At 37.4% G+C, this 15,342-nt stretch overlaps 1 protein-coding gene across 1 annotated transcript in view; it reads left to right on the plus strand.

The window, feature by feature from the left end:
- The first annotated feature begins 7,146 nt into the window (after positions 1-7,146).
- Positions 7,147-15,342, plus strand: part of LOC111162147 (olfactory receptor 1019-like) — a 39,392-nt gene continuing 31,196 nt past the window's right edge. Inside the window, exon 1 of the mRNA XM_022526337.1 lies at positions 7,147-7,152. Within this exon, the coding sequence (XP_022382045.1) occupies positions 7,147-7,152 (6 nt within the window). The remainder of the gene's footprint in view (positions 7,153-15,342) is intronic.

Below are 15,342 nucleotides of genomic sequence, written 5' to 3' on the forward strand. Positions count from 1 at the left end.
TCATCTATGTCACCTCTTTATTTGGGGTATATATATGTAGGGTTACTATATTCTGTGAATGACCTTTTTATCATTATGTAATGTCACTCTCTGTCACTGGTAACTTTCTTAGCTCTGAAGTTATAATAACAGCATCTCTGCTTTCTTTTGATTCATTTAGCATAGTGTAACTTTTTCCATCTATTTACTTTCAACCTACCTTATACTGTTATAGTTAAATGAAGTTTCTTATAGTTGAAGGAAGTTTCTTATAAATACCATACATTTGGGTCATTTTTTTTAGTTCAGTCTGCAAATCTGTCTTTTAATTTCTATGCTATACCATTTACATTTAATGTAATTACCATTATGTTAAGGATTAATTATGACATTTTACTTATACTTTTTGTTTATTTTTCCCTGACTTCCTTTCTATTACTTGAACATTTTTTAGAATTCCATTTTTATTTATTACGTGTTTTTTTCTAATCTAACTAAAATTTTTTACATACTGAGCAGCAGCTCCCCATTTCTCCTAATTCCCAGACCCTGGAAACTACCATTCTATTTTATGCCTCTATTATTTTAACTACTTTAGATGCCTCGTGTAAGTGGAATCAAGCAACATTTGTCTTTCTGTGACTGGTTTATTTTATTTTATCTTATTTATTTATTTTAAAGATTTTATTTATTTATTTGACAGAGAAAGAGATAAAGAGCAAGAGAGCACAAGCAGGGGGAGCTGCTGAGGGAGAGGGAGAAGCAAGCTCTCCTCTGAGCAGGTAGCTTAACATGTGACTCTATTCCAGAACCCCGGGATCATGACCTGAGCTGAAGGCAGATGCTTACCTGGCTGAGCAACCCAGGCACCTCTCAATACAATGTTTTAAATTATCTTTATAGACTCCCTATACATTTCTAGTTAAGGCTATTCCTTGATTCTATTTTTGTTTGTTTGCTCTTATAGTTGCAATTGTAAATGTTGTCCTTCATGACATTTAAAAAATGTGTTTGAACAAATAATACATTATATGTTAATAAAAATGTGTTTATGTATGAACTTTGCATTTTTGTGTCCTCCATCTTACTCATTTCTGCTATATTTTGAAGTATAAAGTCTGTTTATTCTTAGGTAAATAAATTACAAGTTTGGATTAATTTTGATGATATTATAGATCTTAATGCAGAATATATGATGGCATTTTTTTCTGCTATAGAAAAGGTGATTTCACAGAACTTATAGTTCTTATTCTTTTCTATCTTACAGTATATTTATTTTAATGATCTTCTTAGGTTTAACTTATAAAGTTTTGTGGTAGGTTTATTTTTTTACAATTCATTTTAAAATACTTCAACATTACTAAAAAGTTGAAAGAAGAAAGAACTCCTGTATTCCCTTCACCTATATTACCCAACGGTTAATATTTTAGCATATTTGCTCCATTTCTTTCTCTTTCTCTGTAGACACACACACATGCACACACAACACACACAATCATTAATCTTTTTATGAACCAGTTGATTTGATAACATGGTTCAGATATTGTGCCCAATCATCCCCAAATACTCCTGCATGTACGTCCCAAAACCAAGTACGTTCTTTTTCATAGTCACAAATAGAACCATCCAAATTGGCAAATCAACATTGATACACCACTACCATAAAATTTATAGATTCTATTAAGAATTGTTCAAGTGTCCAACAATGTCTCTTTTAATTTTCTGGTTGAGGATCACATGTTACATTTAGTCTTCATTTATTTTTATTCTCCCTCAGCCTAGAACATTTTCTCAATCTTTTCCCATTTTTTATGACCTTGACAGTTTAAGAAGTGCATATTTTCCATTTTGTATGATGTCCTTCAACCTGGTCTATTTGGTAATTACTCCTGTCCAAACTCAAGCAATGCAATCTTGGGAGTAAAACCACCAAAATGATGTTGTACTTTAAGCAGAGCATCAGGGAACATATGATGGCAATCCTGTTCCACCAGTGGTCTTGGTAATCTTCATTACTTGTGTGAGGTGGGGTCTGCCAAGTTTCTCCAACATGGAGTCATCATTTACCCCTTTATAATCATTATGTATTTTGTAAGGAGATACTCTGAGACAATTTCACCACCCTGCTCTTCAGTTGAACACCTCCTCACTTGCCTTAATGATTTCTGTTTCAATCAAATGGTAATTTTCTCTTTACATCATTAATTCTACATTCATTAGTTTATTCTACTCCAAGGAAGAACTTTTGTTTCTCCTCCATTTAACTTTTACTAATTCATTTTTGTTTCATCAGTATGGACTTACAGATAGATTCTTATATTCTTCAACTGGTTTTGATCCTTTACTATCCTTATTTATTTTGATACTCAAATTATCCCATGTTTGTCCAGTCAGAGCCCTTTCAGGCTTGCTCCAATGTCCTTTGGACACATTCCCCTCATTTCTTTGATCACCTCCTTGCTTGTCAAACACAACTAGATGTTCCAGGATAATCTTGTACTTTTTCTGCTCCAGTCCTAGAATTAGTTATTTTTCCAAGGAGCCCTGGTTCCTTTTAGAAGAGGATGATGTTTAGAAACCAAGATCTGTGTGTTCAGTGCCCTCTAGCAGACAAAACTAGGAATATTTGTATGTGTGTGTGTGCATGTGTGTGTGTGCTATGCTGGAGACCTCTGTAGCCAATGGCCCCATTGTCATTTTCCCAACTTACTGACTCCTCGGAGCTTAAAAGTCATCCCTTTTGTCCTAACATGAAATAGCTGATTAAAGTGAAAAAACAATGACTTTTTGTAGACTCATCAGAAAACTGACATTTCTGGGCAAACTATCACCCCCAAATCTGAAGAAACAGGTGAATTCAAAGTCAAAGCCCAGATCTACTTATCTGGAACAGAAGCTGCTGGAGCCATAAGTGATAGGAACACTTAAATGGTAATTTTGACAAATTGCTTGAGGTTATGTATGGATTAGCGTGACAGTAAAAAACTCTTGGAGGGGGCACTCTTTTATGGATTTTACTTCCAGGAACCTTAGTTCCTCTGGTGAAGAGCTAAGAAAAATCTATTTGTGGCTCTGACTGAGAACACTAATCCTTATGAAATATGTCCTGAGGGACGCCTGAGTGGCTCAGTTGGTTGGACGACTGCCTTTGGCTCAGGTCATGATCCCAGAGTCCCGGGATTGAGTCTTCATCGGGCTCCCAGCTCCACGGGGAATCTGCTTCTCCTTCTGACCCTCTCCTTGCTCATGCTCTCTCTCACTGCCTCTCTCTCAAATAAATAAATAAAATCTTAAAAAAAAAAGAAATATGTCCTGAGTATTCTCTGTAACAAGTGTTTATTATGCAGGGCATGCAACTTTACCAGAGCCTTATATCAGTTGGATGAAGGGCAATCTTGTTACTCCAGTCCCTTCTAGTCTTCTTGTCTCACCAAAAAGAGGGAAACAATACCACTGAAAATACACTTATGAATGTTACAATCTAGAGAATGGACCCACTAGAAGACTAAAATTTAACAGCAAGATAACACAACCTTATCAATCCTCTACACATTACCACTACACCAACAAGGTGTCAGTATAATAACAGTGGGTTACATCTTAAAAAGTTGCAAAACAGACTTTGTCTGAATAGCAGTACCTAAGGAAACTCAAAATCAATACAAAAACAAGGATGCCAGAGGAAGTTGAGGTCTCTGGCATCTATACCCACAGCAAACAAAAAATTCAGCCCAACTCCTAGCAGGATTAATATAAATCACTTCACTGGTCTCATACTGCAGTTCCTATTACCTGCTACAACATGTCTGACTTTAAACAAAAAATTGCATGGCAAGCTGAAACACAAGGAAATACACAGTCCAAAGAGACAAATCAAGCATTAGAACCAAACTTAGATATGGTACACATGTTGGAGTTACTAGGCAGGGAATAAATTTTTTAGTAGTTATTTTAGTTTTATTTAAATTCCAGTTAGTTAAAAAAAAATCCAGTTAGTTAATACATAGTGCAACATTAGTTTCAAGTGTAAAATTTAGTGATTCATCACTTACATACAGCACCCAGTGCTCATCATAACCAGTGCCCTCCTTAATACCCATTGCCCATTTAACCACCTCCTTCCAGCAACCCTCAGTTTATTCCCTATAGTTAAGAGTTCATTTTATAGCTTGCTGCTCTCTTTTTACCCCATGTTTATTTGTTTTGTTTCTTTTTTTCCTGGTAATTCTGGTATTTTATTTTTAATATTTATTTTATTTAAATTAAATTAATTAACATATAGTGTATTACTAGCTTCAGAGACTGGGTTCAGTGATTCACCAGCTGCATATAACACTCAATGCTCATTACATCTCATGCCATCCTTAATGCCCATCAGCCATTTACCCCATCCCCCACACATCTCCCTTCCTGCAGTCCTGTTTGTTTCCTATAGTTAAGAGTATCTTATGGTTTGTCTCTCTCTCTCTGATTTCATCTTATTTTATTTTTCCCTCCCTTCCTCTATGATCCTGTTTTATTTCTTAAATTCCATATATGAGTGAAATCATATGCTATTTGTCTTTCTCTGACTGACTTATTTCCCTTAGCATAAGTCTCTAGCTCCATCCATGTCATTGCAATGGCAAGATTTCATTCTTTTTTTATGGCTGTGTAATATTCCATTGTATACATATACCACACTTCTTTATCCATTCATCACAATAGACATTTGGGTTCTTTTCTATAATTTGGCTATTGTTGATAATGCTGCTATAAACTTGAGGTGCATGTATACCTTTGAATTAGTATTTTTGTATCCTTTGTGAAAACACCTAGTAGTGCAATTGCTGGATCTATTGTTAACTTTTTGAGAAACCTCCATACTGTTTTCCACAGTATCTACACCAGTTTGCATCCCTACCAACAGTGCAAGAGAGTTCCCCTTTCTCTACATCTTTTTCAACATCTGTTCCTTGCTATGTTGTGAATTTTAGCCTTTCTCACATGTGTGAGGTGATATCTCATTTTAGTTTTGATTTGTATTTCCCTGAGGATGAGTGATGTTAAGGATCTTTTCGTGTGTTTGTTAGCCATCTGTATGTCTTCATTGGAAAAATGTCTATTCATGACTTCTGCCTGTTTTTTAACTGGGTTATTTGGTTTTTATGGGTGTTGAGTTTTATAAGTTCTTTATGTATTTTGGATACTAACCCTTTATTAGATATGACATTTACAAATATCTTCTCCCATTCTGAAAGTTGCCTTTTAGTTTTGTTGATTGTTTCCTTTGCTGTGCAGAAGCTTTTTATCTTGATGTAGTCCCAATAGTTCATTTTTGCTTTTGTTTCCTTTGTACCAGGAAGGGAATTTAAAACAACTATAAATTAATATGTTAAGGATTCAAATGGGAAAAAATAAATAACATACAAAAAGAGATGGGTAATAGAATCAGAAAGATAGAAATTCTATAAAAGAATAAATGGGAAATTCTAGAAGTTAAAAATATTGTAGCAGAAATAATAACTTTGGTGGTTTCATTAGTAGACTGGATAAGCCTGAGGGGAAAAATCAGTTAGTTTGAAAACAAGTCACTAAAAACTTCCTAAACTAAAATGAAAGAAGAGAATTTAATAAAACAGAACAGAACACTCAAGAACTATGGGACCATTTCAAAGGGTGTAACATTGGCACAGGTGGGATACCAGAAGAAGAAGAAAGAGAATAGAACAGAAGAAACATTTGAAGTGATAAAAGCAGAGACCTTTACAAAATATATGACAGGCACAAACGACAGATCTAAAAATTCAGAGAATACAAAGCAGGTGAAACACTCCCCACAAAAATCCCTCACAATTACACCTATACATATCATATTAAAACTTTAGAAAAACCAAAGACAAAAAAATCTTGAAAGAAATCAGATTATTCCCAATTTCTAAAAACCAGAGAACACCTACATGTCCTTCAATAGTGAATGGATAAGTAACGGTACATTAATATAATGGGATATTATTCAGCAATTGAAAAAAATCAAACTACAAAACACATGAATGAATCTTAAAAATGCATGTTTCAGCGATTCACAGACCTGTACCCTAAAAATACTAAAATACATTGTATGTTTATATAAAAATAAAAAAATTAAAAAAAAATTTAAAAAATACATGTTTCCTAAGTGAGAGAAACCAATCTGGAAAGTCTGCACATTATATGATTCCAAAGTTATGTAATATTCTGGAAAAGGCAAATAAAAAAGATGTTTGAAAAATGTTTGGCAAGGTTTCTGGTGAGTGAAGGGCAGGAAGGTGGAGAGTGTTGAGTAAGGGAAGCACCGGGGATTTGTTAGAATGATGAATGCCTTCTATGTGATACTGTAATGGTGGATACATGACACTATGCATTTGTCTAAACCTATAAAATTTTATGACATAGAGTGAATCTTAATATATGCAGATAAAAAAATCATTTAGGAAGTCAGGGGATCACAGAAAAGAATGCAGACTGTGGCAAAGGAATCTAACTGTGTTATCAATATATGAAACCACTGAAGGGAGTGTAGGAAAAAGAGGCTGACATAAGTTAACTTTGGCAATGGGTAGAGTCTGTAACACTAAAGCAAAATAGCAAAATGAAATGTACATAAGCACTGTATTCTAGTTAGTAAATTTTTGTTCCATGGGCATACAGATTAACAATTCTGATACTGCTATACACGTATACTGGCATTGAACAATGAATTAACTAAATGGATGGTGCATAGTGGGAACCACATTTCTCACCATTGAAGTGAGAATTTACAGATAAGCAAGGAAAAGAGACCAGAATGATCCATGTACAAATGAATTAGAGTCAGAGACATGGGTATAAACTCATGTTTAATTTAGATACAGATGGTTACATATAGAAATATTTGTAGATATGTGTATAGATAGATACAGGTTTGTATAAATACACATATTTACTTTCTATTTTATGTGAGAGGGCCTGCAATCAATGACACTTCAGTAGCATCAGCACACCTAGCACCCAAACATTGGTTTCTAATGCTATGTTCTAATAAAAGGAATTAGGGCTCCCTGGGAAAATTGCTGAATTAAGGACATGGAACAGAAATTATACAAAATGAGCCTGAAGAATCTTATAGTGTCAGAAAGTAGGAAAATACTAAAAACAATCCCTACGATGATGGAGGTATGTCAAAGGGATATAGGAGCCAACTATAAGAGTTCCCAATGTCGAAAGCTGGAATGCTTTAGCTATAAAATAAAGTAGTATTAGATTACAACTCAGAATATAAAATACCCATGAGTTTGTACTCATATAAATAAATGATAGAATGAATCATGATATGAGAAAGACATGACAGATCTGTACAGAATTTCAAATAATTTATATAGTAGCTTCACTTTCAGATTACTTCCCATTAAGCATGGACTGCACATAGGGACTTTCTTCCAAAGAGCACAGTATGAAAAGATGGGAGTGAGGAGAGTAACTTTGCGGCAGAGAAACCTGACAAATACTACTGCAGCCAGGTAATCAAGGTTAATACCTACGGTGATAATTAATGGGATAGTGTGTACACTTATTGTGATGTGATGTGAATGGCACTCCTAATAGCCTATAATCCCAGTTTACTCATGAGAAAAACTGTATAGAAAAATTTCAATTCGGAGACAATCTACAAAATACCTGACCTATACCCCTCAAAACTGGCAAGATCATCTGAAATGAGGAAAGTCTAAGAAACGGTTACAGCCAGGAAGAGGTTAAGGAGACATGATGACTATTTGCAATACAGTATCTTTGCTGGGATATCATGGAACAGGAAAATAATATTAAATTAAAACTAGAAACTTTGAATAAAATAGGGCTTTAGTTAATAATTTATCAATATTGGTTCTTTAATTGAACAAATACACAGTAATAATGTAACATGTCAAAAATAGGAGAAGACTGGTGTGGATTATTTGAGAACTCTACTACCTGCAATTTTTGTAAAATTATAAGTGTCCTAAGATGTAAAGAAAAACATGTTTTTAAAAATCACAGTGAATTTACTCATGAAACAATTTGGGTCTGGGTCTTCTGCGGTGGAGAATTGATCTTTGACAATTTTCTCATTGTCTTATGTGGTAATTGGTTTGTTTACGTATTTTATCTTTGCGTTGTAGAAGTTAATTTTGGTAATTTTTATTGTAGTTAATAAAATTCAAAATTCCAAGTTTTCACGTTTGTATGGAGCACAAAAGGATTCTGAGGAATGCTGTCAGGGTCAGCCCCATAAGCTCCCAACTCAATTCCTGGGCTGTTTATAGCTCCTCCAGAGGAGGCAACTAAATCCCTCACCTGCAAGCTCTGTTTCACTCTTTTCTGAACTGTTGTTGCTTAGAGCAGAAATCCTAGCAGCAATTTCAGTTCTTCCATTCCAGATTTGCTTTCCTCTCCAGTTACACATTTGTCTTATAACCTGGTGCCCCAAGTTCCTATGTCAACTCTGTAGCGCTACCTCCACCTTCCCTGGCAATACATCAGTACCTTGGACTGCACTGGCATTTTCTGGCCTCTGCTGGATTCCTTTGCCTAGACTTTTGTGGAGGTGGAGCTCTATACAGACACCCACCTCATGCTAACTTCATTATCCTAAGCCTCCTTGTCTTGCTCTGGTATCAGCCTGTTTCCTAGACCTCCTCCATGACACCTTTTTTTTATTTATTACCAGGGGACCATTCTTTGGAGTCTTCTCCACATCCTCCTAATTGTTAAGTGATAACCCCTGGAGTTATGAAACATGACAGTAACCACCCCTTCCTCCCCGCAAGGAACTCTTTCTGGCTCTCAAGAACTTTCAATTCAATCCTGATAAATGAATCATTATTTTATACCAGCCTAAGCAAGGGTCCTTCCTGATGATTTTTGCAAGGTAAAAGGATAATTCTTTCCATCCACAAATTTCTCTTTTTTCTGTTCCCGCCTTTGATGTGAATTTATGATTCCAGAGGTCTATGCTAGACAGGTGTTTCTTGGGGTTTACATGCACAAATTTCCCTTTCAACAGAAGGGGCCTTAGCAACTAGCAACAGAGAGGAGAAATTTAAGAAAATGCTGCCAAAGCGCAGAGGCTAAAACAGATTGATTTCAATTTCCAAGCTGCCCTCTGCAGCTGACCACCAGTATATCTGCCTGTCCAGGGACACTTGAAGAAATTTAGCATTTTGTTTGGGCTTTAGTAGCAAGGATTCTGAGATCATTGCCTTAATAGAAGACACACACCCAGGAGACTGACTATAAAACTACTTTAGCAAAAGAATTTCTACAAAATGTTTTTCGTAAGAGACAGCATTGCTTTCAAAGCAAAGTACTTTTTAAAAAATATTTTATTTATTTGTCAGAGAGAGAGAGCACAAGCAAGGGGAGCAGCAGGCAGAGGGAGAAGCAGGTTCCCCGCAGAGCAAGGAGCCCGATGAGGAACTCGATCCCAGGACCCTGGAATCATGACCTGAGCTGAAGGCAGATGCTTACCCAACTGAGCCACCCAGGCATCCCAGCAAAGTACTTTTTAAACAGAAAAAGTGAAAACATTTTAAACAGTTCTTATTTCAATGTTACCAATTCCCCCTTTGGGTTCAGGCTGTAATGTGAGAAGATTTGAGATCAGTGCGATAGAGGAGATCTTTTGGCTATTAGTGTTATTAATGGAGGCCAGAATAGCTGCCTGAAGAGATGGTAGGTTCTATGGTACATAAGGAGTGAAGAGGGGTGGTTAGGCAGGTGTCTGTATTAAGCATATATTGACGTCCTGTGGAGGGGATTTCTGCGCCAGGTAACTTTTACTGATTGGTTTCTGGAGTCTTTTAAAAGCCCACAATTCTTGATTTTATATTACAAGAATTCAAAAGGAGTAGAACATCAGTGAAGGCTGATAAAACTGGGAAAAATTCTTAAGTGAGGTAGAACTGGAAGTGCTGGAGCATAATCCAGTCCAGAATCTTGTCTGAAACAGAACTGGAGGAATTTTTTAAGATACAGATTCGCGAGCCTTACTCCTCTGCAATCTACTGCTCCCCTCCCTCCAAGTAACCTAGGAGTAACCTGAATTAAGATCCACTTTTAAATATGTGTGTTCACTAGAACCTTGGGTTTGAAAATTGGCTGAATGCCTGGGTCAAAGCAGGAGGGCCATAGGTGCTCACGGGCTGTCCCAGAGATGGGTTGGAGGTGGAGTTTAAGCATGAGCAGGAAGCTGTGGCTCTAAGGAGAAGAATGTGGAGGTAGGAAATACTCGGTGTTTAAAAATCTGTGCTTCTAGTGGAGCTACAACCATCCATGGGAAAGGAAAATGTCTGTGATGTCTGAAGAGCATTTTCAGGATCTAGTTCCCCAAATGTGGTACAGCAGCCCAAAGCCTACACATGCAGGTCAATAATCTTAATGAAACCGGTCTATGGGATGAACTTTCAAGCTTGCCTCTATCTGAAACACAGAAGGTCTTATCTACCCTGGACATTTTGGGCTCAATACTTGTTGCATTCTCTCTCATTGAAAGGTGTGGTTGCTCTGATTCCTAGCTCAGATAGCTCTGGCTGGGGACTGCTAGACATATACCTTGGCTCACCTGATGCTTTTTTTAGTTTTGGATGCTCAGAGTGTAAAGTGCTTAATCCAGCAGGCATTTAAATATGTGAATCTGGAACTAAGAAGATCATGTGTCACCCTTGTGAACTTGGACAATTACTTTATCAAATTATTTCATTAATAGAGAGGGGTGCTATGTTGCTGCTAGATTTCATTGTGTCCTCCTGTCGTTTCGGTCAGAATCCTCTCTGGAATTTTTCCCCTTACCTTCTCATGGCTCTCTATCATGCAGCAGGGCTCTTGTACAGAACTTTCAACAGCATGAGTCAGTAGGGAGAGAGTTAACCCCACTTGCTGTGGTCTTTAAATATTATTTTATATGCTTCCCGTAGGCCTGGTGCTCTCACCTCCTGCTGTTAATCAAAAATTTTATTATCATCTCACTTAGCCAATGTGCAAAGCACTCACTCTTCCGTCCCCAGACGCGTGTCACTTCCCTAGTTCAGGGCCTCTCCCGAAGCTGGTGCTCAGCTGTTGAATAATTTCATGACTTCAGTGCTACAGTGGCCACTTGTAAAAGCCACGTTTTCGTTTTCTCAGAAAAACAAACTGCAATTTAGGTACACTATCACTAGATGGAACTAGTCTGTTAGAACAACTTGAGGTCAAGTCCAAAAATTTGAGCTCTGGGTATGTTGCAGATAAATAAGTACACTGTTCAGACATTTTCTGGAATCATAAATCTTTCTTTCTTAAATAATCTTTTTTAAACTGTTGTTAAACTGTCTTAAACTGTAATAAATAACCTTTCTTAAAACTGCTGAACTCCAGTTTAGACAACAGAATAGATAATTCTTTTAAATGCAATAGATGCCCAGAGTCTGTTGCTTTCTTTATTGATCTCTTCCTTTCCCTTCATCAGCTCACCTGGAATCTTAAAGTCAAAGTCTCTTCCAACAGGTACTTTCCATTCAGACTTGGAACTGCTTTGACGTCAAAGCCCCCCACACGCTTATCCCTCAATGGCTAGCAAAGACCAAACTGTTGATCTCAGCCACAGGCTGTCTATTCACTTTGCCTCCACAGTTTGAGCTAATTATAAGGAACAAACTCTTTGCCCACTAAGGAAGAAAAATGAGCTTCACAGAGGTGTGATGGTGTTGAAAGGGTACAAACTACCCCCTTCTCTAGTCTCTTTTCCCTAAATCAGAAAAGATACTTTCTTACTTGACACCTTCTAGATTCCCTCCTCCCATCAGTTCTCTGAACCCGCTGGGGGCTGCTGGCTTAATTTCCACAATAGCTGCAGTTAATTAGTATCCCAGGGTAACTGACTTCCCTTAGCAACAGAGGTAACAATGGTTTCAGCTCACAAATTATCTTAGCTACAGTTTTCTTCTACTGATAAAAACATATTCAACAATATTCAAACACAGGTTTCAAACAAAAATTAATCTGATGTCCACTCATCAACAAATATTTATCAACTTTCTTTTGCATGCAAATCACAGCACTGGCCACTGGCTATATCAAGTAAAATCAGCTATGGTCCTTTCTCTTGGGGAACTCAAAAAGAAACTGGAAAGAAAAGATATGAACTAAAATAAGTCTACTACAAGATAGTATTAAATGTGTGGTTTGGTTTGAAGACCTGAGGATATCTGAGGAAGGTGAATGTCTCTGGGGCTGGGGAAGGTAGGTCCTGAGCTTGAAAGCCCAGCTATGGAGACTGACAGACTTGAAATCAAACTCTAACTTTGCCACTAGCTGTGTCATGTCTGGCAAGTTACTTAAACTTTCTGAACTTCAGTTTCCTTTTCTATAAATGGGGAAGACTGAAGCCCACCTCAAAAGGCTTATGTAAAGGTTAAAAATTATACAGATAAAGCACTTAATACATGCCTGACCAACATTTCCTCTTTTCATTGGTAACTCAGTCTCAAAGGCTCAATAGGCTTCAGCTAGGTGAAGAAGAAAAGGATGGAATTGCCATTTGGAAAGAAGTACATCAAAATACCTAGGGCAACTGGGACAGACTGGGAAAGGAAGGAAACAGAAGTTAGTTTAGAGTGAGAGGCTTGGAGTAAGGGGCAATTGGATTGGAAAGATAGCTGAGATTTTTGTCACAAGAACTCTCGGTTAAAATGTCAGAGCTGGAAGAGAACTTTAGAAATAATCGGATGGTCCAGGTTCTTCATTTGATTGATGACATATCTTTCCTTTCATTGTTTCTAAGTCAGAGGACTTTTTTCACTGTGAAATAAAATTTTATTTTCAATTTAAATGAAAAAGTGAATGGTTTCAAACTTCTAGGAAGTTCCCTCTCGGGAGAGCTATTAATATGAGGACAACTATACCCTTCTCAGAGACACTAACAGAGAAAAACTCCTTGACCTGGACTGGGCCATGAGCTTGATTGAAAAAAAAAAAAAAAAGGCGGGGGTGGTGAAGAAGAGGTGATGAAAGAATAGGTTGCTGCTTCTTCAGTTTCCCAAGAAATCCCTGGCTTGCATGACCCCCAAAGCCATCTTTACTTTCTATCTAAACCAAGGAGAATGTCTGATGGTTCTTGATTATCATCTTGTCATTGTTATCACTGTAAATGATGATAAATATCTGCACTTGAATTTACATAGTACTTCTTGTCTTTTCAAAGAACACTAAAGTGTGTTCTCTCATTTTCTTCTCACACTAGACATGGAGTTAATTAACAATCCCCACTATCACCCCCACATGCCACCTCCATTCTATAGATGAAGAAAATGAGGCCTAGCATTGTCTGTAATTGGAAGTAGAGCCTATGTAGGAGAAAGTGACTAAGGATTATCTATGAGATGTTCAAACTTCTGCCTCTGGGAAGCATTGTTCCTCATCATCCTTCCCTGGACATCTCTCGGATATTATACATTCTTACCAGTAGCCTTCCTACTCCTGCAGATCATCAACAATCATCCAAAAATCCTGGGGCCAGGCACAGTGTCTGGGCTTTTTTCCCCACATCTAACCATTCCACAGCATATAACAAGTTCTTGAAAATTTTCCAATGAGAAAAAGACTAGCAAAAACCAAATGCCCTCCATCTGTGACTTGATGTGGCCAAGCATAAGCTCATTTCAAAGGTTGCACCTTAGAACAGTCATGAGGCTTAACCCCCCCAACTCTCACCCCAAGTCCATCTGGTCTTTTTTTTCCTCCCATAGTTAAGACAATCTTCTTAGAATCTTTTTACGAGCAAAGGAAAACATCATTATTACAATTCAGTTCCTTACAGAAGAAACCCCATTGATACATTGTTATATATTTGAGTTTTTTTGTTGGTTTCATACTGAGCATACCAACACTAGGTTACTATATTTATCTGGTTTTTCCCCATATTTGTGAGACTATAGAACTCATCAGCTTTTACTTTTATTTTTTTTAAAGATTTAATGTATTGGGACACCTGAGTGGGTCAGTCAGTTAAGTGTCTGCCTTCAGCTCAGGTCATGATCCCAGCGTCCTGGGATCAAGTCCCACTTCTGTCCTCTGCTCAGCAGGGAGCCTGCTTCTCCCTCTGCCTGCCATTTCTCCTGCTTGCATTCTATCTCTCTGACAAATAAATAAATAAAATTTTAAAAATAAAAAAAAGATTTTATTTATTTATTTGATAGGGAGAGAGAGAGCACAAGCAGGGGGAGTGGCACGCAAAGGCAGAGGGAGAAGTAGGCTTTCTGCTGAGCAGAGAGCTTAATGGGGATTCGATCCCAGGACCGTGGGATCATGACCAACTGAGTCATACCCAGGCACTGTCCCCCCGTGTCCCCCCATTAGCCTTTAAAGAGAAATCAAATACCAAACAAAATCCCACATTCTCAGGGTACCTGGGTGGCTCAGTCCTTTAAGCAACCGACTCCCGATTTTGGCTCAGGTCATGATCTTATGGTTGTAAGATTAAGCCCTGTCTCTGGCTCTGCACTGGACATAGAACCTGCCTGGGATTCTCTCTCTACCTCTCCCTCTTCCTCTCCTCCCTGCCTTTCTGGAAAAAAAAAAAAAACACCTTCTACAAAAGTATCAATGGAAATAATTTCCCAAATATATATAATTTTTAATATCTGGGTATCTATTAATAAATTGACACTTACTGAGTATCTACAAAGTGCCATGTACATTGCTTATATACCTCATTTAATTCCCCATACCGATGAAGGAGGGATTATTATGCCCATTTCATCAGTGAGGAAACTAGGGGTCAAAGATGGTAAGCCATTTACCACACATTTACAGTACAGAGCTACTAAGAGAAAGATCTGGGGCTTTAATCCAGGTCTTCTCACTCCAGAACTAATGCTTTTCTTAATATACAACACAGTAAGTACAGGAGCTTGATCCAAAAGTAAAGTTAATTTTTAGAAAAGAACTTAGTAAGCAAATATTTGTGAATTAGAGAACATCCAAATTTTGGATCCAAATCACTTGGCCACCTAAAAAATAAAGGACTTAATTAATCAAAAGAATTCTACTTAAACTTATTATCTAAAGTGATTAGTAAGAATGGCATTTCCCCACCAACTCCAAATAATAAAATCAATTTGGGAACTTTCCCAAATATTTGACTCAAAACACTAATCTTTTTTTTTTTAAAGATTTTATTCATCCACTTGACAGACAGAGATCACAAGTAGGCAGAGAGGCAGAGAGAGAGGAGGAAGCAGGCTCCCCGCTGAGCAGAGAGCCTGATGCGGGGCTCGATCCCAGGACCCTGGGATCATGACCTGAGCCGAAGGCAGAGGCTTTAACCCACCTGGGTGGCTCAGTGGGTTAAAG

This window comes from Enhydra lutris, unplaced genomic scaffold, assembly GCF_002288905.1.
Source record: "Enhydra lutris kenyoni isolate GAN:26980312 unplaced genomic scaffold, ASM228890v2 scaffoldscaffold89, whole genome shotgun sequence".
Lineage (NCBI taxonomy): Eukaryota > Metazoa > Chordata > Mammalia > Carnivora > Mustelidae > Enhydra > Enhydra lutris.